General features: G+C 45.2%; 2 protein-coding genes across 2 annotated transcripts in view; one reads left to right on the top strand and one right to left on the bottom strand.

Annotated features, from left to right (window-relative positions):
- LOC135900541 (uncharacterized) overlaps positions 1-13189 on the top strand; it is a 47974-nt gene extending 34785 nt beyond the window's left edge. Inside the window, exons 4-5 of the mRNA XM_065430019.2 lie at positions 6061-6144; positions 12901-13189. Coding sequence (XP_065286091.1) covers positions 6061-6144; positions 12901-13031 — 215 coding nt within the window. The 3' untranslated portion in view covers positions 13032-13189. The remainder of the gene's footprint in view (positions 1-6060; positions 6145-12900) is intronic.
- Positions 1-27488, bottom strand: part of LOC135900500 (uncharacterized) — a 223442-nt gene that overhangs the window by 139868 nt on the left and 56086 nt on the right. The window lies entirely within an intron of this gene.

Here is a 27488-nt window from a genome sequence, read left to right as displayed (position 1 = left end):
TGACCGCCGCCGTGGTCAGTTGCTTCGCAGCTGCTGGGGACTGAGGGCCGGGATTTGATTTTTGTGTTCATATGGGAGGTTGTGGCCAAATACTGCACCAGGGTGGCCAACCCTGCTCTGATGAGGGAGTGCGTTACCGGTTCTGGTCACCGGGATCAGGCCGCACTCCATGCCTGTTTGTACAATTTTATCAACACGCGGATTTTTTTTTTAATCCGGTGGAAAATTGCGCGACACCGGGATTCGAAACACGGTCCTCTTGCACGCGATGCGCATGCTCTACCTCTACGCCACCGCAGCACGTTGACACAGTGGCGACGAGTTACAACAAATGATTGAGGATCTTAACAGGGAGAGGGTAAGAGTGGGGTTGAAGATAGATATGCAGAAGACAAAGACAATGATCAATAGCCGGGCAAGAGAACAAGAGTTCGGGATTGCCAGTCAGCCTCTAGAGTCTGTGAAGGAGTACACTTTTAGACAAAGGTACACCCTTTGGAGTGTATATCTGCCACACAACAATAATCGTCATCTGCCTTGCTTGCGTTTCGTTTCTTGAAAACACCGCGCCCGCGGCTTTCTAGTCTGGAATACTATGTCATGCTGATAACGCGCATGCAGTTCATTACAGGGTACTACCGGGCTTGCAGCGGTAAAGAAAGGAGATGCGAACAAGATAGACGACGTTTATTGTTGTGTGACAAGATACGACTCAAAGGGTGTAATTTTGTTTTAGAGTGTACGCTTACCTGTGTCATTTATTTACAGGCAATTTTGATCATGAGAATGAAGTACATAGAAGAATAAAAATGGGTTGGATCGCACACGGTCGACATTGTCAGCTCCTGACTGGAAGCTTACCATTATCATTGAAAAGGGCGATGCACAATCATTGCATTTTACTGGTGCTGACATATGGGCCAGAGACTTGGAGACTGACAAAGAAGCTCGAGAACAAGTGAAGGACCGCGCAGAAGCGGTGGAATGAAGAATGCTAGGCATAACTTTGAGACGTAAAGAGAGCGGTTTGGATCAGAGAGTAAACGAGTATGGCCGGTATTCTAATTCACATTAAGAGAACAAATGAAGCTGAGCAGGTCATGTAGTGCTCAGGTTATATAATCGTTGGGCCATTAGGGTTACCGAATGGGTACCAAGAGAACGGAAGCGCAATCGAAGGCGGCAGAAGAGTAGGTGGGGCGATGAAATTAGGATATTCGCGGGTGCTAGTTGGAATCGGTTGGCGCGCGACAGGGGTAATTGGAGATCGCAGGGGAGAGGCGTTCTTCTTGGAGTGGACATAAAGATAGGTAGATGATGACGATGATGCTTTCTTTATTTAAAAAGGAAATAAATAAAATGCCCCCGGAAGTGGAGAATGACGTTTTAGCGGTTAAGCACTAACGTTCAACACAATAACGTTAGCGTTCCAATACAATAGCGTCCAGCAATGCCGCTGTCTTCAAGATAAATTTCTAAAGCTATTAAGCGCACTTTTAACACATACTTTTATTGCCTTTGTTAATCAGCGCTTGTTTTCAAGAAATTTGCTCACCGCTGAAATAATGCCGGTTTTTAGATCAGCGAATGAGTTGTTTGGCAGAGGTAACTAGCCTATATCACTGATAAGCACTTGTTGAAAGTTACTAGAGATTATTCTACCTAACGACATATCGACCTTTCTAGAATACAGTAATCATTTGTTCCTTGTCATCACTTTTTTGTTCGATGGTGTGAACAACCGGACTAATTACTGTGATTCATGACTTTTCTTCTGCATTAGACAAGTGCATTCAAATAGATGATTTTAGAGCGCAGGTATGAAGCACCCGTTCCCGCATTCCGCGTCAGCGTCGGCCCTCGCCGTAACCGAGCGAACGAGCACTGCGAAGGATTAAAGAACGAACGCGGAGTGCATCGGAAGATTAAACGCGGTGATAGCGAAGAGAGTGCGAGGAGCAAAGTGTAGCGGCACGGTATAGCCCAAGTGTGAGAAGAAAAGCGTAGCGCCGCGCAACACGGGCTCCGCGGTGGCAACCGTTACGAGATGGCGCCAGAGTAGCGCGCCGTCGTCTGTTCACCGACGGCATGAGGCGAGCGGGTCCGCCGATACCATATGTGAAAACAAAGCGCTGCATAAGCGGATGTCTGTCTGCGGCGGCTGGTGTGAATCGCGTCCATGCGTCACACACGTCCGGACACGCGCTACCTGCCGATTAGCGAGGCAGTCGCACCACACTTCGCTCCGTTTGCAACGTGCCGCACGAGAATAGATTGTCCGCGTCAGCCAATAAAGGGCGTTTTTTTTTTAGCTGCACCAAATTCTTTAAAAATTCCCTATGGCAGATAGCACAATTCTAACCCTTCATATAAATTACTCGATGAGGCGGCCATTGCTTCTACGAGAAATCAAAATGTTCAATTGAATAATTAACGTAATTACGCTAAATAATCTTTCTTAATGGCTTTACGCTACATATTTCAATCTACGAAATAGAGCCGCTGAGTTCGCACGGCGTCTCCATTTGGTACCAATTTTCTGGACATTACTAGTTCCCAGATATTAATTTTCAAAATCTCCGTCGAAATGCTTTGGTGTTCCAGTTGCTTTTGAGCTTCAATGCATAAACAGCTGGTTCTGTATAAAACACATTAAAAATAAAGTAGCGAAGAATGGCCAGTCTCCACTAGCACCCTAAACAAATAGCAAATATAATCGCAAGAATCTAGAAAGAATTTGCCAGAGCACTAAGCGAAGAGTGGCAATATAGTGAGCTTCCATGCATAATAACGAGAAAAAATTAGGGAAAAGAAGCAACACATTTGTTGGAAGGGGTACAGAAAACCAAAAAGCTGATGCAACAAGGTGATGCTGGAAGCGATCGATGAACCACAGAAAGCATCATGAAAGCATAGGCTGGCAACCAAAGCGCAGTTGCCGCAGGATGAAGTAGATTGAAAATGGAATATATACCGGGTGAAAAGATATATGGTTCAAATACTGGTCCAAGGCAAGATTAAAGGTAAAAATGGCCGTTGGTTGTCAGAAATACGTGAGAAAAAGAAGATATCAGCTAGCACGTTTTAGAACCACATTAGCTTCTAGGCAGTAAGTCTTGGACAATACAACAACATATCCTAGACGAAAAGGGAAATACACTAAAAGGTGACGCTGCAATAAATTGCATCCTAAAAGTAACAGCCAAATCACTTTTTTTAATGCAAGGATAAATCCCTCAGGGCATACAAGGGTATGGGATGGGGGTGAATAAGGATGATTAAATGAATGAAAAAAGATCACTTAAACGCAATGACGGAGGGGAATCTCAGATAAAAAAAGATCATGAACGAGAACCTGATGGAGAAGGAGCTGGTGCTGAGAAATTTAAATTAAAACTTCTTTCTGGACGAGTTGGTGCATACTTGACATAAAATCTGTTACGGCGAAAACACATGCAACCACAAGCCACAAACCACAGCGCTTGTGTCCTGTCCTTCATACGTTGTGGTTGCATGTGTTTAAGCTGTAACAGAGAAATTTCAACAGGAAGATAGCTGAAGAGAAAATTTCTCAACACACAACCACAGTGTTAGAAGAGGTTCCCGTTAGGGTGATTAAAGAACTGGGACGAAAAAGTAAGGAAGCTTTGTTAAAAGCAGTGGAAGAAAACCTACAAGATAGGCGAATCCCTAATACTTGGCGACAAAGTAGAATTAATTTATGGAGGTAAGGGGGAAATATATAAGTTACTCTTATAGACCGTTAACCACTACATCAATAATATACAGGTTAGCGCCGCAGGCGATTAAATTAAAATTGCAAGCATGGGCACAACAAAATCGCAGATTGGGAGAGCTTCAGAATGGCTTCGCAATCGGCAGCGCCTGGAGAATAACTTATTTTGTCTTACTAATTGTGTTGAAATATTCAAAGAAGAAAGAAGACCGCTATGAGTGGCTTTGTTAGACATTACCGGAGCGTATGACAGCGTAGGCCGCAACATTTTGTGCCATATTCTTGGAGGGGAAGGCTTAGGCAACGATTGTATACTGGGTTTGAGGGAGATTTACCTAAAGAATACTGTTTCTGTGCAGCGAGGAGGAAGTTGATATCAACAAGGAACTGAGACAGGGCTGTCCTTTATCCCATCCACTGTTTATGATGTACATGGTAAGGATGAAGAGGGCGCTAGAATTAATTGATATTGGATTTAATCTCTCATTCTCTCATACTTACAGGCGCGCACAATTGTAGAGCAGCAGTATCCACATGTGTTTTATGCGGACGACATTGTGTTGCTTGTTCACAAAAAGTGATATGCAATGTCTGGCTTATATCTGTGGACAGGAACGTGAGAATTTAGTATTCACATCTAGCGTTAGAAAATCAGATCTTAAAGTATTCAATGAGAACAGTGACCTGGCATTGTCAACACAGGGCCAAGAAATGCCTCGTGTAAAAAATACACATGTATCTGTGTTTGGATAAAATATGGCAATTGATAAATGGCAACACTGAAAAAAAAACTATAATTGCGAGGAGGAAAAGAAACCAGGCAGTATAGAAAGACACCGCTATGGGGATACAATAGGCACAAGATTTCCCGGGGTATGTGGAAAGATCTAGTTGTGCCAGGTCTGACATTGGGAAATGCGGTTGTTTGCATGAAGTCAAGGGTCTGTCGTTATATTGGTGGATTGCTATTCGCTTTACCATCGATAGTCATCGTGAGATGACTTCTGCTATAATTTGTTCTAGAGGAAAAGTATTGACACACGATTGAGTAAAAGAGCTAGACCGCTAGCCAACAAGTATGCGACTGCTATAGTATGCAACATGGCAATAGAGAACGTTAAGCGCAAAGTCAGAGAGGCGGAGACAATCTCCTGCGTGGCGGCAATGGAAAAGAAACCGGCTTCGTTAAGCGGTAAAAGCGAAATCAACAAAGAAACTACGCGCATTTATCACAACTCAAAGGGAAGCGCTTCACTTTTCCAAGCGAGATCACTATGCCTGAGAATACATAGTTATAAAGCGAGGTACACCAAGGAAGAACAAGCCTGTGCTTGCTGCGGTAAAGCTATGGAAACAAGGGAACATGTTTTTATTATTTTGTGAACATGTCCACCCTGCTGTCGGTTTACGCTCCGCTGGCTTCCTTGAAGCCCATGGGTTCCGGAATAGCAGGAGAAGAGGAAACATGTGCCTTTCAGAAATCAGTAAAAGGTGTTTGGAGGTTTGGTGACAAAGAAAGTAGGGGCATCACGAACAACGGATGCGTATAAAAAACAACGTTTCCAACAATGGCTCAGAAAGTTTTGTGTTCGTTATTTTTTATCTGTAAAAAAAAATTATGGGGCTTTAGGTGCCAAAACCACTTTCTGATTATGAGGCACGCCGTAGTGGAGGACTCCGGAAATTTCGACCCCCTGGGGTTCTTTAACGTGCACCTAAATCTAAGTAAACGGGTGTTTTCGCCCCCATCAAAATGCGGCGGCCGTGGCCAGGATTCGATCCCGCGACCTCGTGCTCAGCAACCCAATACCATAGCCACTGAGCAACCACGGAGGGTCTTATCTGTAAAAAAAAAGCAAAACAAGATACGTAATAGCATCGGCAAAATATTGAGAAGAGCTTGGTGGCCCAACCTACCACCCCATTTCAAAGGAGACGCTCATAGCATTCATGCATCTATTAGGTGTCATTTGTACACCGTACTTGAGCGAGGACCACAGGTAGGCGCAATGGAGGCCGCTACTCCGCGCATAGTGCAGTGAGTCACTATTGCTTGTGATAAAAATGCAGGTATGTTTATTCTATCTTGTTTAACATTTGCCGCATTGCTCAGAATGGGACACACGCCCGCTTGCCTGTGTTCATCGGCAGTATTGAAATTCACACGAGGCTAAATCAAATCAGTATACTTTGTGCCCTATCACGCTTCCGCCATCTCAGCTATGGCTGTTGTAGGGACACATCCATTACATAGGTGCGTGAGGTCTTCCGATGTAGTGGTGCGGAGAAAAACCTTCATGAGTGTACTTTGTTTCAACTTGCAGAAAGCGCTCCCGTTGAAGTCGGTCACTTCCTCTACACGGACTACAAGGACTGCGCAGTCTTAGAAGTTCCTCACTTCGGAGACCGTAAGTAATGTGCATTGGTGCGTGCCTCTGTGCGAAGTGTGTGTGCCCCGGCCTGTATGTTTTTATGCGCTTTACGCCCCGCTTTCTCACTCATTGGCACATATTCTGCAGCTTCCAGAGCGCTGAATACACAAGCACCACTGCGACAGTCGTCGTGATTCCAGTGGAAGAAAAACGAGCATCTGTTTTTAGAAGAAAGCAATATATGAGAACTTGCTCAAATTTTAATGCAACAGCGATTATATACTTATCTTGCAATACTCGTGTAAATAGTATTTGACTCAGGCTTGCTTAACATTCGTCACGAAGCATGTAGCCAAAACTTTGGCAAACGCCGCCGGTGACGTTTTACGAAGCGTCCACCAGATGGAAACAGTCGTGGCCGTATATTGATTGTGTACATAGATTCTGTCTCACACCGTTGGTCCGTCTACATTCAGACTGCGCGACGATCTCGCTGCAATTCCGGCCGTAACCTTCACCAGCAGGTAATAGACCTTGTCATATTGTCGCAAGCGGCCCTAGCGACAGCCCACCGAGGAGTTCGAATGAAAGCGCGCCGTATTCCCTGTCGTCTACTGCCGCCATGCCTTTCCATGGTCCTTGTGGCCGGACCAGGGGCGCTATAACGTAAAGCTATTCCAAACTTTTTCTATTCCAATTCTGCAATTAGCCCTCCGCAATTGGTCAAAAACGTTTTTGGGTCACCCCCAATTCGTGTGTCAGTCACGCGACGTCACGTAAACCGCGATAGCTCCCCATCTCATATGAAGTGTACGCTCTGATTATGCACGACTGAACTGAAGAAAAATAGTTGTTTCTGATTCGACGCCTTTTCATCCTTAGCTCTCCGTTATTGGTCAAAAGTTTTCGGGCTACGCCCACTTCACTCGCCTCTCACGCGACGTCACAAAACCGCGAAAACTCACCGCGTCAATGTGACGTGTAGGCATTAAAGATGCGTTCATATGCCGAACGAGACTGAATTTTTCTCTGAATAGCCGCAGGCTGCCAGGTTCCGAAAGAAATAAAAGATGGCTGCCGCCTATCGCTCAGGCACTGGCTATTCGCAGCTGCCGGAGAGCATGGTTTTCTTTGCGTAACATAAATCTTTTTGCGTGGCCGTGTAACCTTTTCGAGCACTTTCGGCACGTTTACGACTTCGCTCTGCCAAGTCTTCTTTGTCGGGGATCTGTTTTAGCCGCATTCTTAACGTTCCGTTCCATGCCGCCGAAATTTTCGACTAAACACCGCAAGCCAATTAAGGGAAAAGGGACCAATCGCAGACGCCGGCACCACCTTATCATCCGGTTATAGATTTTCAGTGCAGTGTTTCGGCCCCATCGAAACCCTCACCACTTTAGCGTGCTCCTCGCCTCGTATCAGCAAATTAGACAAGACAAGCAGCTCAGTGTAGGCAATGTTGTTCGTTTTTAAAGCACACAAAATTGACCTCTGTAAAAAGAGAGAGAGAGATAGAGATTCGTATTTGTGGAAGAAAAAATTGGGGTAAAGTGCAGCGCAGTAACTGTCTCTCAGATGAGGACACCTCAACCGCGCTGCACAGGGGGGAAGGGATAGCAAAGAGTGGCGGAAGAGGGAAGGAGCAGCAGCGGTCGAACCGCCGTAGGCGTGGGGGGGGCTCAGAGGCGATCAGCTAGGGCGACGACCTCTGTAAAGGAGGAGACCGTTTGATTGGTCTGTTTAGACAACCTGCATGCGGGTCACCGCCCGATGCTTGCGTCGGCAGTTACGCAAATTTTACGTCAGAAGATTGGAATAAAAACATATTGGAATAGTTTTACGTCATAAGGCGGCAACTCATCGAGTTCATATACTTGTCAAGGAGACACCGCTATCTTCCAGCATGTCATCGCAGCTTGGTACATATCACGTCCGCGCGCGGACTTTATTCTAAATGAAATTAAACTCTGCTTTTCCTTTTTTTCCCTAAAACGACAATCTGATTGGTAGGCACACTGCAATGGGAGCACTAGAATAATTTTGACTACTGGGTGTCATTTAACGTACCCCGAAATATGAATACAAGAGTGTTTTTGCATATCACCCGCAACGAAACGCGGCCGCCGCGGCCGGGATTGCGACCACCCAATTTCTTCTTCCGCGGCATGCTTATAATGTGGCGAAATGCTTTTCTGAAGATTCTGTAGCATGCGCACTTCCTGCGAGCAACCGACAACAGCGAAAAATAAGTAAAACCTTCTAGAAGAGATGAAAAATTCACAGTTGCGTAGACTGCCCGGCGTAACCTCTCGACAAACGACGCCACGAGGGAGAAACGCGGCACGTTTCTGAAATTCAGGGACCAAAGCGAAAACATCATGGTAATCCTGAAGACCCTGAGAGCAAAAAGGCTGTTGTGTAGTGCGAAATGAAAGTGGTAAGTGCTTAGCAGTTACGCGACACATGTGCTTACCGCTATGCAACGAAAAGAATTACTCAGCTTCATTATCTATTTGAAAAGGAGGAAGAGTACGGCCAGATACACATGACCGTAAGTTTTTTATATTTTTTTATTTCAGAATACTGCAGGCCATTGCTTGGCCCAAGCAGGAATGAATATGCATTGTTACATAACCAAGAGAATAAAATTTATGCAATGTTAGCAGCACACATATATCAAAAGAATAAACCAAAATAATAAAATTGTACAATATTAGCAGCATACGGATACCAAAAGAATGAAATTATACAATATTAGTAGCACAAGGATACAAAACATACATATTAGGTAAGTAGACGATGTAACGCATCAGAAAAATTTTTCTGAGGAAAAAACAGATGCCGGTAACGAATTCCAATCTTGTACTGTTCTAGGGAAAAAACTGTACCCAAAGCTGTTTGTTTTGGCGAAGATGGGAGCAAGTGAATGCTCATGAACGCTCCGTGTCCTTCTCACTAGAGGACGCTTAATGCACTCTGGAAGCTGGAGCTTATTTTTTCCTGTTAAACTATTGTTCAAGAATATCAATCTATTAATCTTTCTGCGGGTTCCTAGTGTATAAATGTTATTTGAGATCATTAACTGCGAAGGAGAGTCTTCCCTTTTGTATTTTCCGTATATAAATCTAACCGCTTTCCTATTGACTTTTTCAAGGATCATTATATCTTTTTTTGTGTGTATGGGTCCCACACTGCTGAAGCATATTCAAGTAAAGACCACACACAGGTTTCGTAAGCCAATTTTTTTATGTGTGCAGGGGCAGTTTCTAGCTTTCTTCGTAAAACCCATAGCTTTCTAAATGCAGATGTAGAAATATTAGTAATGTGGGCCAACCATTTTAACTTATTGTAGAGTGTTATGCCTAAATATTTATATTTGTCAACTTCCAAAATCATGTTGCCGCGAAGAAAGTAAGGAAGCAAAATGGGAGACTTTTTTCTAGTTATACGTAGGAGAACAGTTTTTTCACTATTAAGTTCCATAGCCCATTTCAGACACCATTCTTCAATTGCAAAAACTGCTTTTTGAACAGAGATGTGGTCATATTCAGATGAAATTTGTTTAAACACAACACAGTCGTCTGCAAACAACTTAACAGAGACATCTTTAGGAACAACCGCAACTAAATCATTTACATATATTAAAAACAACAAAGGTCTCAGCACACTTCCCTGAGGAACTCCTGAATGAACATTAACAACACTAGAAGCGGTTTTATTAATTTCCACATATTGCCGTCTTTCTGTAACGTAGTCTTGAATCCATCGAATAATAAAAAATGGTATACCCATACATTCCATTTTATAGAGAAGTTTGCCATGTGGCACCTTATCGAAGGCCTTGCTAAAATCAAAGAAAACCACGTCCGTTTGCCCGGACATATCAAGCACCCGCGCAAATTCATGTACAGACAAAACAGTCTGAGTAACTGTGGATAACCCCTGCCGAAACCCGTGCTGATTATCCGACAAAAGATCATGATCGCTCAGGAACTTTCGCAGGTAACCGGCTACAATATGCTCCAACATCTGACAGCAACTGGATGTTATGGAAACAGGCCGATAATTTGAAACAGACAATCGATCACTTTTTTTTATATACGGGAACCACCCGTGCTATTTTCCATTGTGAAGGAATTTTTCCGTTTGCTAATGAGAGTTTTAAAGATGTCTGTGAGGCAGCCTGATATTTGTTCTGCGTAACGCCTCAAAAATACATTCGGAAGACCATCGGGTCCCGCGGATTTTTTAGTGTCCAGTTTCAAGAGCATCGCCAGAACACCCTCACGAGTTACTTCAATGCCATCCTCTGGTGCAGCCACTGCTTTTATTTCATATTCATCTAATTCTGAAAACACCTCGTAGAAATACTGATTAAAATTCTCAGCTATTTCGGCAGCATCAGTGATAATCTTGTCCCTAACATTTATTTTAGTAAGTGCATCTTTGGGTTTACTCAAATGCTGCCAAAATTTCTGCGGATCAGTCTTTAGAAACTCTGATAATGTGTGTGTAAAATATTTAGCCCTGGAGCAGCTCACCTTTGATAATGGGTCACGTTTGATTTCTATAAACAGTGGCGTTGACGTCCCCTGCTTCTTACGATATCTCTTAAGTCTACGCTTAATGTGTATAATTTCACGAGTAATCCATGGATGTTCCCGCTTTTTAAGAATTTTTCTGTTTGGAACGTAGTTTTTAATGCAATGCCTAAGCACATTAGCGAACCTTTGCCAAGAGCTTTCCACATCATCACATGTAATCCCAACATTTTCTTCAATATAGTCAATAATCGCCACATCGTCAGCTTTACTAAATTCCTTAACTTTAGCGACATCAAGCGCACGTGTTTTTGATTTTTCGACCTTCCAGGAAAAAGAAATTAACTTATGGTCAGATATGCCGGGTTCAATTGTAACAGTTCCTTGTCTAAATCCTTCACTAATGAACAGCAAGTCAAGAATTGATGTTCCGCGAGTACATTCAGAGACTATTTGGTCAAGACCAAGAGCAAGCATAACATCAAGGATTCTATCGCTCGTGTGCGATAATCCAAAAGACAGATTGTTCCAATTTAATAAAGGCAAATTAAAGTCACCCGTTACAATAACATTCTTATTTCGTAACAACAAGAAACGGTCATACAATTTACTCAAAAAGCTCTCATCAGTGTCTGGAGCACGATAAACTGCACGCAAATAAAACGCCGTTTCCTTCACTTTGATTTTCAAAAAAACGCTTTCATGCTCAGCAATCTGGCTTTCTACGTCAACATCGACAAATGATTTAACAACCACAGCAACACCACCCCCTCTAGATCCTCGGTCCCGCCGATATAACTGATAAAGGCCGATCCACACGACGGACCAAGTCCGCGGGCCGATCGGTCACATGATGCGACGTCGCGGCCCGCCGCGGTCCGGTCCGGCGCAGAGCACATCCACAAGGCGGACCGCCATAGCAGACGGCAGAGCGGACCAACCAGCTACACTCTCGGACAGAGTGTTATCATTGTTATCATTCCGGCTCGAGTCCCACAAAGCCGGGAACTGCTCAACGAGGCATACAAGATGAAAAAAACTTCCTCGTCACTCCAAGAGGACACGGTGTTTAAGAAATATATCTGCTGCACGCACGTGTAGGCGGAACGGCGGACATGAAACGACTGGCTTGACTGGCTTTTGCTGAGCCGAAAACTATATTGGATTTGGCTGAAGACACTCTGTTGCTGGACAACATTAGTTGGCTAAGCCAAAATCGCTGCGGTTTGCATGCGGTCCGCCGCCAATACAGAAACGGGAAAAGCCTCGGCGATTTGTTGGACCGCGAGGGCAGCGGTCTTGCGCGGGCCAACGGCGGTACGCACGAACTGGTGACGTCCTATAACGTGATGCGCGGACCGCGGTCCAAAAGAGCAATTTGGTCCGTCGTGTGGATCGGCCTTAACCTGGTGGGACTATGTCATCGTCACTTATTTGGTCGTGTAGCCAGGTTTCAGTTATGACACACACGTGCGGATCCAAAGAGTGCAAAGAATCTTCCAGTTTATCTTTTTTGTTCACAATGCTTCTTGCATTGAAAGAAACTAACCGCACATCGGACGTATCTGGCCGTTAGCTTTCAAATAAGGATCTGGTGTTGCGCTCTATCAATGTTCAAGAGTTTAGAGCAGCATCCCATTTATCGTACCACCCATCGATCTTCAAGTTGTCATAAACCAAGAAAATGTTACTTCCAGCCTTTTTTTCAAGTTTTGCACTTTGCCAAAGATGCTTTCGTTTGCACAACGTTTCCGCGCAGTAGTCATTATCGATTCTAATGTTTTTTTTCCCTTTAGTTTAGATACATTGCTCCAGACCGCTTGCTTTTCTCTATAGTCCTGAAAGTACATTATGACAGGGCGATTAGAAGAGCTTTTCCCCAGTCAATGGATTCGAGCCACAGATGAACACTGCACTCCCGATTTAGCAGAAAAGAGATCATCGATAACTTTAAACAGGCAACCTTTCGACAAACGGGTAAGTGTTGTAGAAGGCATGACATAAGCACCAAAAATTGCCTTTGCGTTTGCTAGACGCTTCAATAATGCGAAACATAGTTTGTGCCACAGGCTCTCTTAATAGTAAACCAACTTGAAATAACTTACTCGAGAGTATTCGGCTGTTACTCGTATATTTCACGTGGCCTACTCAACCATTTGTGATGCCCTCTATGCTGTTGCCCGAGCTGTTCTCGAGTCCCTCGAAGTTGAACGAAAACACTGCTGGCATGTTTCTATTCATTTATTTTCAGAATGCACACTTTGGGTCTCAGAAGCCGTGTTGAACTCCATTCCCGCCGGCTGTCTGGAGCAGTACGCCGACATATGTGGCGAAGGAGCCTCAGTTTACGACATGGATGTATGCAAGGACGCCTACAACTAGGTAGAGGTGCCTAGTGGCCGTTGCGACAACGGGCGTGCGCAAAAAGGCGGCTCTTCAATGCACCCATTGGATGAACTCCGCGCACCCGCATCAGCCCTAGTACGATACCCCATGCCAGTAGATACAGAAACCTTTGGCTACGCCAATAAACACAATATAACGGCGATCGCTTACTTGGCTGACTAATTTCGGTTTACCCAGTGATTCATTTACCCCAATATTACACAATAAAAAATTCAGGCGTGAATGAGCTTTAAGGAAAGAAATGGTACATTCCCTGTCATAAGGGTGAATAAAAATGCTTTCGTAGACTTCAACGTGACAGAGAGTCCCAGGCATTTCAGGCGAACGCTGGGAACACTGCAGTAGCCTCTGAAAAGGCTTTTGAGAACTACTCGACAACGTTCAAAGGCAACTCCGCAATCTGAATAAGCGTTCAGTTTTCCTGTTCTTTGCAGCTTCAGCCATTTGCAAACAAGACATCCGAGACTCCATGCTGTGCCGCTTACTGAGTGATAAATACTAATGGTATACAAATACTGGCCTAGTCCACTCATTAACTAACGGATTTGCAACAGTCCAATTGAGGTCACTAAATCATGGTAAATGACTTTCGATTTCGCCTTAAGAAGAAGCTTTAGCTCGGGCCCAACTCCGACGCAGTCGATTCAAATACATGTAAAACACAAAAACGCTTTTCTGAAATAACCCCAGAACCGATTTCAATAAAATTTGTTCTATTTGAGAAAGAAAGCTAAATTCTAGTGAATGTTGGTAGCGGAATTTCGATTTAGGGCTCGAATTCTCTGAAAAGGATTTTCAAAAATTTGAAAGTTTGAGAAGAATAGGCGCAAGAAGTTTATAAATTGATAGTTCTGCATCAAAAACAGATATCGCGGTTCTGTATACGGCATCCATTAGATCATTCAAAGCGGACAAATTCAATATGCCGCTTTATATCTTGCGTGAATTGGTTACGTTGTGTCAAGGGTTCCGCAAAAGCCATATTTCCATATTAGAAATTTTTTTAGATTCAAGTGTAACATGTCAATTTTGTCCGCTTTAGATTTACTTTAAATGTAGTTCACAGAATGGGGTTACTATTTTTCATTGCTGAGTTACAGAGTTGTAAACTTGATAGTTTCGTTTTCTGAAATTGTCGATTTTTTCCAATTTTTAATAAAGCATTGATGATCTGAACCGAAAATTTAGAACCAACAGTCACTATATCTTCAGTTTTTCTTTTAAATGCAATAAACCTCGTCAAATTAGGTACACTGGTTGCCGAGAAAAATGAATTCTCCGTTTACATGTATTTATATAGGAGCACCAGAGCTAAAGCTTCATCTTAAGAGGAAGCTTGAGCTTGGGTGCCCCTATCTAAAGGCATATAAAAGGAGAATGTAAAAGGAGAGCTTGAAAATAAAGGCGCTAGGACGAAGCCGGTGTGTGGGCCTCCCCTGCGTGAACAGCACAAGCGCCAAACAAAATCGTTATAGCATATAAAGAGCTGCGATAAGCGGCTCCAGCACGGCGAGCACTTGTAGGGCACTTTTAGCGGCCGGATTCTCGAGACCACCGAGAATCACGCGCGTTGCCTCTACCAGGTGCTTCAGCATTTTTTGTACACTCTCCTTCTCATTGCGTTCATCTCCTTGCTTGCCCGTAGTGTCACTGATTTCATTGGCCCTATAATTATTGGCTTCATGGCGCAGAGGACCACTAGGGCCTGCTGACATGGCCGTGGACCTAGAGAGCAGCAAAAGCCATTCCGTGTCTGTATCAGCCGGTGGAAGTGAATGTTTGCCGCGTGCTCTCGTCGACCTTGAAATATAAGTAGACGCCGTTACCGTCCTCGATGCACGCACAGGCAGAGGTGGTCGTGGTACCTGTGCCACCCTAGGTAGTTCTCCTGAAATGGTTTTGTGATGCTTCTGTCACGAGCGTTGGTCACTTTGATGAACAGATTGAGCAGCCTCTTTACGTGAAGATTGGACTCTTGCCATTTTTCGAAGAATATGAACCTCTTGTTTCATCTTCGGGCATTCCTTCGAAATCGCTTCGTGAGAGCCAGTACAGTTGGGACGTTTAAATGAGGACGCCTCACACTCGGTGGTATCGTGCTCTCTGCCGCAATGCGAGCAGGCGGCTTTGCTTCTACAAACAGCGCTCACGTGTCCCACCTTGAGACATTTCCGGCACTGAACAGGCCTCGGAACGGTCGTACTCGGTGTATCACGTAGCCCACTTTGACAGACGCTGGTAATGTCGAAGAAGCAAATATTAGCTTGATGCATCGGAAGTTCCCCCAAGCGGTGAATCTGAAGAATGCGCACCGATGACCTCAAAAGACTCTTGAGGTCCGCATGCTTGATTTCAAGCTCCACGTCGGAAATCACTGCACTTGTTGCCTCCTTCCCGTAAGTAATAAAGGAGCGGGCGGGGATAGCACTTAACTGTTTAATGGTCTTTAACTTCTCAAGTATTGCGGAATTTTTCACATCTATTGTTAGAATGTTCTTGGTAGCGTTGATCCTGATCTCGTTGATTTACCCAGGGGCCACACTTTCAAAATATTCGGTTAGAAACAGCCTGCTGAGGGAATTCATGCTGCGTGACGTCGAGAGCGGCACGTAAGAAACCATGAAGGATTCCTGCTCACTCTGATTCGATGAAGTCGCCTCAGTCAACATACGGCGCATCTTCTTCATACGGCGGCCCATGAGTATACGGTGTACTCGCTGTCAGAGTCCACGGCTTCTGGCGTTGAGCACTCCCAGGAATCGAGCTGGTCTGAGCTTCCAAAGGCACGTTGTCCGGAAATGAGCGATGAAGTAGACGACTGACCTTGTTCAGGTAGTCGCGGGAACATCTTCTTGCACATCCTTGATGAAATGACTCTCACGAAAATGGCAAGAACGTAAAAAAAATGCATAACAGCAAGAGGCCCAGAGCACCAGTGAGCTCTGGGCACTTCTTTCTTTTCCTCCTTCCCAGAAAATATAAGCCCGTTGTACCTATAGCTGTCAGGACACGGAGAAGCATAGCTGATAGCGGCCATATCATGCGCTCTAAGACTTGAATAAGAAATTTTTTACAAAGGCTGTGTGTCACAAAGTGCGTGTGCTCCTCGGCGTCACCACACCGCCGCCAAGAGATCCCGCCGCGGCGTGCCCGGCGCGGGGAGCGCTGTCCCTAGATCCCGCCGGCATCCAGACCGGTTCCTCACATGACAGCCGGCACTCGGCGGGAGAGAGAGGAGAGAGAGCGAGCATGGGGTGAACCGCGGCAGTGGGCAGAGTTGTTGAACCGGCAAGGCAAGCGGCACGTGGATGGGACGTCAGGCAGCGCGTGGACGGCGGCCTGAGTTCTCGTAGCCGGAGAGTCTGTAGACGCGGCTCCGAGTCCGTTCCGATCTTAGGCAGCGACGTGCGGTGACGACGGACCTAGCAGCAAGGCGCCTCCCCAGCTCGGACGTCCTACTCGACACTCCGCAGATAAGCCTACGCTACATGTTCAGCAGCTCTCGGAACTTTCCTCCGGACTCTTTTTTTTTAATCACGTTTCATCTTTTGTTTAATTATTCATCGCGCGTTAATACTTGTATGTTCTGTTAGTGTAGTGTTTGCCGCGTTTATTGTCGCCTGTATTTTTTGCATTTGTGTCGCGTATTTTTTCGTTATTTCGCGAGTGTTAGTAGTTCACACGTGGTGGGCTTTGTGTCGCGCGTCGCGTCAGAGTTGGTGTTGTATGTGACCCGCACGCCTTCCACGAAGCTTGGCCCCACCTGCTTGCAGTTTGTATATTCTTTTTTCCGATTATGTCTCGAGCATAATTTTATTTTATTAAACTGAGTGTTTGTCTTAAGCCGCCTCCCATCTAATGCCTCTGTTTCACGCTCGATCAGGCGTGGACCTTATCGCCGGTCAGCAATCGAACGATCAATAAACGCACGCGGGTTGGGTTTGTTGTCGCCCCATTCCCTCCGGTTCAGACAGTACGAATAGCTTACCCCAATCTTTGACAGTCACAAAAAAATGGCGTTCATTTTCTTCAAAATACGAAATATCTGCTGTTTTGCCTTCTGCCGGGAAAGACGAAATAGTGTAGCTCTTATTTAGAAACAGCCTGAAAATGAAATTGTCAAAACTCAGAAGTAACATGTGCCTTTAGAAAAAAATTCAAGTCAGTCTTCTATTGGTATTGAAATGGCTCTTTACGTTAGACCAAGGTCATTTTGCAGGAGCATATTTATGCTAAGTCGTGATAACACAGTGGAATTCGACAGTTATACCTGTAAGAGGTTGATTAGATTTTTGATGATGATAAGATACTCAGATTGCCACGCTATGTAGGCTGTCTCTGAACAAAGATAAATTGTTCCAGCACTTGATAATCCAATGATTTCGTGCCGTAAGGCACACAATTGTTGGCAGCTGCTGATTATAATGTTTTATCCTTACCTCAGACTCACCCGCAGTTTAAATATAGCGAGCTTATTCAGACATGGATATAGCGTTCAAAATACTGGTCTTGATGCACGTTGCGCAAGCTGACATTTCTAATGGCGGGAACTGCCCAGCGCCAGTCGTTCTCCGTAATGCGAGCGTTTAGGGTGAATCTCGCGCGTCGTCCGCTACAGGGCGTCCCGAGAAGGCACAAAAGGCAATCCTCGCTGCGCAAGCAGAGGAAGAGTAGTAAAGAAAAGCATTACTTATGTGGTAACTCTGCCTTTCCCTTATGACTTCTCTCTTTCTCTATTAAGAACGAAAATTTAGCTTCAGCTGTACTTTTGTTGGACTTTCCAGCATGCAGCCGAAATTGGCCACTTTCAAAAGTGGGGGGGGGGGGGGCAAATGACATACTTTGTCCCCTACTTAGGCGAGGGGGAGTCTAAGTACCCCCCTTGACCCCCCCCCCCCCCGGTAGATACGCCTTTGAACACAATGGTGAGTTGGCTACCGAAGCATTTGCATCATGACCACGCCATCAATGTGCACATCAAGCGGCACGTGGTACACAAGTCATCATACTTGACCGAAATCGGGAAAAAAGCCATCGTCATGGTTTTGCTATGATGCCTGCACACAATGCCTCTCTATTAGAAATACCGGGTGGTCATCGACCCACACTTCTTGACTGATACCGATGATGCGATCAATGAACATTCCGCGGATGTCACTGAATGCTGAGAGGACGACGCTTCTGACTTATGCATGATGGTCGCCCAACAGCACGCCATGCTGTGGAACGAGGACAAGTACCTAAGCTCGTGTCGGGGTGCCAACGAAGTGCCTGTCAGTCTTTGACGAACAAGCCGAAGGACTTTCCCGCAATCTACCTCGGCCAGCCAAAAACATTCACAGTGGACGGTGTGACTACTTTCATGATGGCATCCAGCGAAATCAGGCGCAAAGATCACCGTGGAGCCACGCCCCACCACATCTTGTACAAGAATGAAGGCGCATTGCATTCGCATACGAGACGGAATGCAAGTGATCTTCAAGAACACACGTGGCACAGCCGGTATGACAAAGCGCATGAGTGAAGACATTCACTTCGCGAAGAAAAGCGTCAACAACAATCATAAAAAAAGTTTACACCCTTTGGGACTAAATCTTGTCCCACAAAAATAATCGTCGTCTGCCTAGATTGCGTTTCCTATCTTGAAAACTCCGCGCTCGCTACTTTCCTGTTGAGAATGCTGTGTCACGCTGATAACGCGGAAGTATAGTTCGTGACCTGGAAGTACCGGGCTCGTAGCGTTAAAGAAAGGAAATGCGGGTAACACAGATGACGATTATCGTTGTGGGACAAGATACGACCCAAAAGGCGTAAACGTTTTTAAATATGAACAGCCTCTCATTTCTCCGGACGATCCTGAACCACACTCTTAAGCAAAATTACGCCCTTTCGCCACACAACGATAATCGTCATCTGTCTTGTCCGCATTTCCTTTCTTTAACGCGGCGAGCCCGGTACTTCCCATTAACGAACGGCATGCACGTTATCAGCATGACATAGCATTCCCGACTGGAAAGTAGTAGGCGCGGCGTTTTCAAGAAAGGAAACGCAAGCAAGGCAGATGACGATTATCGTTGTGTGGCAGATATACACCACAAAAAGTGTACCTTTGTCTAAGAGTGCATTATCCTACACTCTAAAGAAAGTTCACACTTTTGGGCTTATCTTGTCCCCAAACAATAATCGTCATCTGCCTTGCTTGCGTTTCCTCTCTTGAAAACTCGTCGCTCGCTACTTTCTTGTCGAGAATGCTGTGTCAAGCTGATAATGCGCAAGCCAATCGCGACTAGGAAGCACCGGGCTCGCGGCGTTAGAGAAAGGAAATGCGGGTAAGACAGATGACGATTATTGTTTGTGGACAAAATACAACCCAAAGGGAGTAAACTTTTTTAGACTGTGGTGGTTACACTCTTAAAACGGTTGCACCCTTTGGGGTGTATATTTGTCCCACAACTATAATCGTCATCTGCCTTCCTTGCGTTTCCTTTCTTGAAAACTCAGCGCTCTCTACTTTCCTGTCAAGAACGCTGCGTCACACTGATAACGCGCATGCCGTTCGTGACTGGGAAGTACCGGGCTCGCAGCGTTAAAGAAAGGAAACGCGGGCAAGACAGATGACGATTATTGTTGTGGGACAAGATACGCCCCAAAGGGTGTAAATTTTTCTAAGAGTGTACACTCTTAGAAATCTTTACACCCTTTCGGGCTTATCTTGTCCCACAACAATAATCGTCATTTGTCTTGCCCGAGTTTCCTTTCTTGAAAGCTCGGCGCTCGCTACTTTCCTTTCAAGAAGCTGCGTCACACTGATAACGCGCATGCCGTTCGTGATTGGGAAGTACCGGGCTCGCAGCGTTAAAGAAATTTTTTTTTATTATTTGGGGTTTTACGTGCCAAAACCACTTTCTGATTATGAGGCACGCCGTAGTGGAGGACTCCGGAGATTTTGACCACCTGGGGTTCTTTAACGTGCACCTAAATCTAAGCACACGGGTGTTTTCGCATTTCGCCCCCATCGAAATGCGGCCGCCGTGGCCGGGATTTGATCCCGCGACCTCGCGCTCAGCAGCCCAACACCATAGCCACTGAGCAACCAGGACGGGTAGCGTTAAAGAGAGGAAACGCAGGCAACACGAATGACGATTATTGTTGTGGGACAAGATACGCCCCAAAGGGTGTAAATTTTTCTACGGGTGTAGCTAGAAACAACGACGTTTTCTCAATTATGAGACCACTCGGTAAGCCGACCGCTTTCTTCACGCTCAGCTCCTCAGAGTTACCCTGGCCCGATCTCCTTCGCCTACTGTACCACCTATGAAATGACGAATCGTGCTTTCACAGCGACACGCTATGTGACATGACAGCTCTACAACGCACGGAGCTGGTGAACGAAGACCCTGTGACATGCGTGCTCTACTTCAGTAAGTTCGTGGGTGTTTTCCTCGCCTCACCATCTTAAAACATCGTACGGCATCTCCATTTGGGCAGTACAGGGCGGTGGACTCCTTCAAATGAATAGAATTCCAATACACGCTTACATTCTCTTGTGGCTGAACAATGATCCCAACGAGGAGATCAGTGAGCACATGAACTTGTTATCTCATCGACGCGCTGGTCAGCTTGGAACACAAAGACATCCTTCCAAGGCCGAGCAATCAACGCCACTCCCATACGTTCACCGGCTTTAAATGCGCACTTTTGCCGCCTGGTTACTCAATATTAAGGAATTACAGGACTCTTGGTAGCGGTGGTGGCGTAGCGCTTTTTATTTCTAAAGATATTAAATACGTCTTGCTACCGGAGCCTCTTCACAGCAAATCGGTTTGGTACAAGATTGACTTTGGTGGCTTTACTATTGTGATGGGCGCTGTATACCAACCGCCGAATGATGTCAACTCAATCCACGTTGTTACGGATTATATTGTAGTAAGCAGGCTACAAAAAAATAAAACAATAGTGTGCGTTGATTTCGATGGCCCTTACACTGACTGGCGTTCTCTTTTTTCTACTGGATATGATCGAGCCATCTGGGACGCTCTAATCAATCTTGCTGTGTCATATGATTTAACACAGGTCGTTAGCTCATGCACCCGAGAATGAGCTATTTTGGATTTGGTCTTACTGAGTGATGGGCTCCTGTGTATCGAATGTGACGTTGTCGAGGGCATCTCCAATCACAAGGCGGTAATTGCCCATCTAGATGTTGCTCTAGAGCCCAAAAAATCAACATATAGTACTGTCCATGGCTTTTCTCGAGCTGACGACAATTCTATGGTCACCTCGCTTACATCTCACTTTGACAATCTTTATGTTTTCGAGTGATGCCTCAGTTGTTGACTCGTTAGTTGAAATGTTTCACAACATTGTCAAAAAGTGTATAGCTAATTTCGTACCAAAAAAGTGTGTAAAGTGAAACCCGAAGCACTCATGGTATACTTGAGAGATTATACAGTTGATTCGCCGGATATCGCGCTTTTGCCGTGGCTCTCGCACTCAGAATGTCCGAGAAAGCTCAATGCTAACCTAACTTATAAAAATCTTTGAGACTAAAATGCAGCATGCTAGAGACTACTACTATAACAACACTCTGAAGACATTACTAAAAGATAACCCATCCAAACTGTGGACGCCGGTGTTCCTCCTACTCAACTCTTACGGTCATTAATGGACAGTCGTGTTCTAATGCTGTCATGATCTCTGAAGCGTTCAATACATATTTTTGTTGAAGATAATGACATTATCCCTACTGTTCACAGTGGTAGTGCTTCAGCAGGTTTTTCAAAACTTCAGATAACGTTCAGCAAAGTTCGAAGCCTCTTGTTAAGTATTGATACTAGTAAAAGTGCAGGACCGGGATAACATTCCAAACATGTTTTTAGAGAGATACTCGGAATACTGAGCGCGTTATCTGACTATCATCTTTCAAAGATCTGTCGAATCACAAACTGTTCCCAGCGTCTGGAAGGTTGCTCAAGTTGTACCAATACACAAATTTGGCAATAGGCAAACAATTTCCAATTAGAGACCCATCTAGTTATTATCTACTTGTTGTGAACTACTCGAACACATAATTCATAAGCCTAATAAAGAGTACCTCCACGTAACAACATTCTTTCACATCAGCATGGTTCTAGATCGGGTTTCTCCACGGTTACACCACTAATTGAATTCACTCACGACGTTGGCACTACACTTAATAATCGTGGCCAGATTGACGCCATTTTTGTTGACTGCTCCAAAGCGTTTGACAAGGTATGTCATGCTAGGTTACTTATGAAACTTCACACTATTTTCAGATGTATATAAGGCAATCACTTGCTTGGCTGGATAAGAGACTAATTGCATCTGCGGTCCAAGTTTGTCTCATTTAATCAGGAGCACTCATCTTCAGTTGGTATTTAGGACCACTTTTATTCATTATTTACATTAATGATGTCGAGAGCGTTGTTACTAGCACTGCTGTGAAGCTCCGTTTGTATGCAGACGATTGTGTCTTGTACTCTAACACCACCAGTGTCAATGCCCAGGAGATGCTGAATAACACGTTCAGTGCCTTCTGCAACGGGAGCAAGACCTGGCAAATAAAAATTAACTTCGATAAAACAGTATCTATGACCTTTTCGAACAAAAACGAACCCCTGAAATTTGCCTAGAGTAATGATGAGAAGATTTTGACTTATGTCACCGAGTTCTGATATCATGGTGTAACTTTTTCTTCCAACTTAATTTAGCACAAACACGTAAACTTCATTTGTTCCAGGGCACTAAAGCGACTTCGATATTTAAAAAGAACACTAAAAACAGCAACCAAGGAATGCAAACTAGCAACTTATAGATCCTTCGTGAGGCCCACTCTAGAATATGCATCTGTTGTCTGGTCATTTCACTGCGTATCTGATGTATCAAAGCTTGAGGCTGTGCAGAAGAAAGCTGTTAGATTTATTTGTAATCGATACGATCGCAATTTCTCCCCTTCTCTGCACGCTGGCCTGCTATAGCTTGAGCCGTTTGCACACAGGCGCACGTGTGAAAGGATTACAATGTTGCACAAAATTGTACATGCTTCTGTCACTATCGACGTACCTGTGACATTTATTAACTCCTCGGCACTGGTAACACGAAGAGCCAATGCTCTGAATATTGTCCCCTTTCGAGCTCACTTAGACAGCTTCAAATTTTCTTTCTTGTCATTTACCATTGAATTTTTGAATAACCTACATACTCATCTCCGAGAATTGCCACATGAGCGCTTTGTAGACGAAGTTCGTTTACATGTGACATGTTCATTGTATGTTGTCTTGATGTACTTACCCACTCCTGCTGTCTCAAATCTGAGACAGCAGTATTTGTAAATAAATAAATGTGTAGGTTCGATGCCGCTGTCCGGCCAATGACACAAACGCGTGTGTTGCTCCCCATGACCACTGAAGATGCGCGCTGCAAGCTGCACTAGGAAATCTTTAACGACAGGCACGGCCTCTCGAAACACGCACTCACTATAGCCTCGAAGCATTCCTAGCGGCACACAGCCTCAATAGGGCTCCATAGTTGGATATCATCCGGGCTGGCAACAAGCGACCGTTTCGAAAAAAAAAAAACGCATCGATCAGATTTGTGTTCCCGGCCACTGTGGCCGCATTTCGGTGGGGACAAAATGCGAAAACACCCGTATGCTCAGATTTAGGTGCATGTTAAAGAATCCCAGGTGATGCAAATTATTCCGGACTCCCCCACTGCGGCGTACTTCGTAATTAGGTGGCGGTCTGGCACGTAATACCCCATATTTGAATAATTATATAATAATAATAATAATAATAATAATAATAATAACCAGATTTGGGTGATCGCTTTTAACCCCTACAGACATGTTGGGCCCAGGGACTTCGACGCCAGCTTCAGTAGAGTTACGAAAACCCTGGCCAAACATCAGCGATAGGGCATGATTCTCAACTTATGCATGGATACCCCAGCACCCTTGAGCAACAACACGCGAAATGCAGGCAGTCGCAATAATTAACACATGCACTCCAACGACCCGAACCAGATTCATATACTTTCCTGTAACCAAGCCGCCGCACGGAAATTCGCAAACGGACCGCCAGCTCATAACGAAACCGCCCTCAAAGACCACACGAATTTAAAGACCAAGGGCGCTATAACGTAAAAATATTCCAAACTATTCTATTCTAGTTCTGTAATCAGCCCTCCGCGAGTGATCAAAAACTTTTTTGGACCACCCCCACTTCACCTGTCTGTATAGCTCCCCATCTGATATGAAGTGTGCACACTGATTATGCATGATTTCACCGAAAAAAAAAGAAAAATAGGTATTTCTGATTCCACGCCTTTTCGTCATTAGCCACCGGCTTTCGGGCTGCACCCAGGTTTTCGGGCTGCACCCACGGCACCTGCTTGTCACGCGACGGCACAAAACGGCGAAAACTCACCACGTCAAAGTGAAGTGTACGCATTGAAGATGCATTATTATGCCGAACAAGACCTAATTTTCTTCTGAATAGCCTCAGGCTGCCCCATTCCAAAATGAATAAAAGATGGCTGCGGCCGATCGCTCAGGCGCTAGGTACTCGCACCTGCCGGAGAGCATGGGTTTATTTGCGTATAATAAAACATCTTGCGTGACCGTGTAATTTTTTTGAGCACTTTCGGCACCTTTACGACCTCGTTCTGCCAACTCTTCTTTGCTGAGGATCCGTTTTAGCGTCATCCTTAAGCTTCCTTTGCATATCGCGGCGATTTTCGACCAGCCACTGCAAGCTAAGTAAAGCGGACCAATGGCAGATGCCAGCACGGCCTTCTTCATCCGGTTATCAATATTTAATGCAGTGGCTCGGCCCCATCGAGTCCCTCTCCACTTGAGTGTGCTCATCACCTCTTGTGAGCCAATTAGATAAGACAAGCCATTCAGTGTAGGCAATGTTATTCTTTTTTCAAGCAAACAAAAGTGACGTCCTATTAACGAGGAGAGCGTTCGATTGGTCTGTTCAGACAACCATGCGGGTGACCGTCCGGTGCTTGCGTCGGCGGTTACGCAAACTTGACTTCAGGAGATTGGAATAAAAACATATTGGAATAGGTGCCCTATAACGTAAAACTATTCCAAAATGTTTATTCCAATCTCCTGACGTCAAATTTGCGTAACCGCCGACGCAATCATCGGGCGGTCACGCGCAGGGTTGTCTGAACAGACCAGTCAAACGGTCTCCTTGTTCATGGGAGGTCACTTTTGTTTGCTTCAAAAAACGAATAACATTACCTACGCTGAGCGACTTATCTAATTGGCTGACAAAAGGTGAGGAACACGGTCAAGTAGAGAGGAATTTGATGGGGCCTAGCCACTGCCCTGAAAATTGATAACCGGACGAAGAGGGTGGTGCCGGCGTCTGCGATTGGTGCGCTTTCCCTTATTTAATTCGCGGTGGCTGGTCGCTATTCGCGGCGGCATGAAACGGAAGCTTAAGAGAGAGAGAGAGGGGGAGGGAAGGGGAAAGGCAGGGAGGTTAACCAGAGGGGAAGATCCGGTTTGCTACCCTACGCTGGGGAAAGAGGGGAGGGGCAGGTAAAGTGATAACATAGTAGAGATAAAGAAAGGAAGGAGCATAGACACACAATCACAATCGGTCACTGTCACCGCATACTGTCACCGCACAGCACGGTAACACTTGCAGCACTATCAACTTTTGTTCAGGCTACAGCCGCTTGTCCATTTCTGTTGCCCTTATAAAAAGCTTAAGAATAACGCTCAAATGGATCCTCAGCAAAGAAGAGTTGGCAGAACGAGGTCGTAAACGTGCCGAAAGTGCTCGAAAACGTTACGCGGCCACGCGAAAGGTTTTATTATACGCAAATAAACCCTTGCTTTCCGGTAGGTGCGAGTAGCCAGTGCCTCGGCGATCGGCGGCAGCCATCTTTTATTCCTTTCAGAACGGGTCAGCCGGCGGCTATTCAGGAGAAAAGTCAGTTTTGTTCGGCATATTAATGCATCTTTAACGCGTACACGTCACTTTGACGCGGTGATTCTCTGTGGTTTTGTGACATCGCGTGACAGGCAGGAGAAGTGGGTGTAGCCCGAAAGCCCTTGACCAATAGCCGAGGGCTAATGGCGAAAAGGTGTCGAATCAGAAATAACTATTTTGCTTTTGTTCGGTAAAATGCATAATCAGTGTGCACACGTCATATCAGATGGGGAGCTATCGCGGTTTTCATGACGTCCCATGACAGCCACGCGAAATGGTGGTGGTCCCAAAAAGTTTTTAACCAATCGCGTAGGGCCGATTGCAGAGTTGGAATATAAAAGTTTGGAATAGTTTTACGTTATAGGGCCTCAAGCCCAACGGTTTATACCAAATTGAGTGCCTGACCATCAGAGAATCGAGGGAAACGTCAAAGTGCTCTAGCCTCGCAACCAGTAGCGTCATTCGGCCGACCACCCAATACCATACCTACACAAGAAAGGATTACACCTGGATGGAAAGGCGGTTCTTCAAAGATGTACGAGAGAACACCACCAACCTCTCACGTTCATCCACTACACTAAGCGATGCCAAGCAGTAATAATGGAATGCGCAAATCGGCCCATTCCGCCCAAAAATCGACAAGCTCTATTTGTCACTCGCATGCACTCGCATGCTTCTTCATAAAGAATGCGAAGCACGCACAAGTAACGTGCACACATTCTGAGAATGCCTAGCCGCGCAACACATAAGAGAACTACGACCGAAATACTCCCCCCCCCCCCGCTCTAACAAAACTTTCGAGAAAAGGTGGGTCGCTACCTGACAAGGTGCCGAGCCACAGTTCTAGAAATCATTGGACATGTAGCTTCTTCAGGTTCCAGCAGTGTCAATTGAGGCTGCATCGTTTAAATGAACATTGCAGAGTAAAATCAAACGATACCACATTGAATATGTAGAGTGTGCGACGGGGGACATTCCAATTTTAGTTGTGGACGCAAATTTCTGACAAAGGTAATCAGAAGTGTCGTTTTGCCATAGGGTTTTGCGCCTTTCCGCGTTGCATCAACGCTCTTGGAACGCGGCCGCTCTTTTCTGAACCTTTATTTGTGGGAGTTCGTGCGCGAGGCAGGATTGACCGGCAGGTTATGAGAGTGTAGTTTCTATTACATTTCTTTCTTTATTTTATGATCCCCATCATAGACAGTCTCACTCGATCCTGCTAAGGCGACTGGGCCATCCTTTTGATAAAGGTACATTCTCTGGCTCTTTTGTGAGCGTTCTCGGCAGTAAATTCATACAGACACGCTGACAAAAACACAAGGCTGCCCAATTCAGTAAAAGGGAAAAAAAAACGGAAGACACTTTGTCGACTAAAGTGTGACACGGCGGAAGCCTGACACCATTGCCAATGGGGATTTGTTGCGTCGGAAACACCACGGAGGCACACAACTCGTACACT

The sequence above is a fragment of the Dermacentor albipictus genome, chromosome 5, assembly GCF_038994185.2.
Source record: "Dermacentor albipictus isolate Rhodes 1998 colony chromosome 5, USDA_Dalb.pri_finalv2, whole genome shotgun sequence".
Taxonomy (NCBI): domain Eukaryota; kingdom Metazoa; phylum Arthropoda; class Arachnida; order Ixodida; family Ixodidae; genus Dermacentor; species Dermacentor albipictus.
Note: the sequence above shows the minus strand (reverse complement) of the source record. Positions and strands in the feature narration are given on the sequence as shown.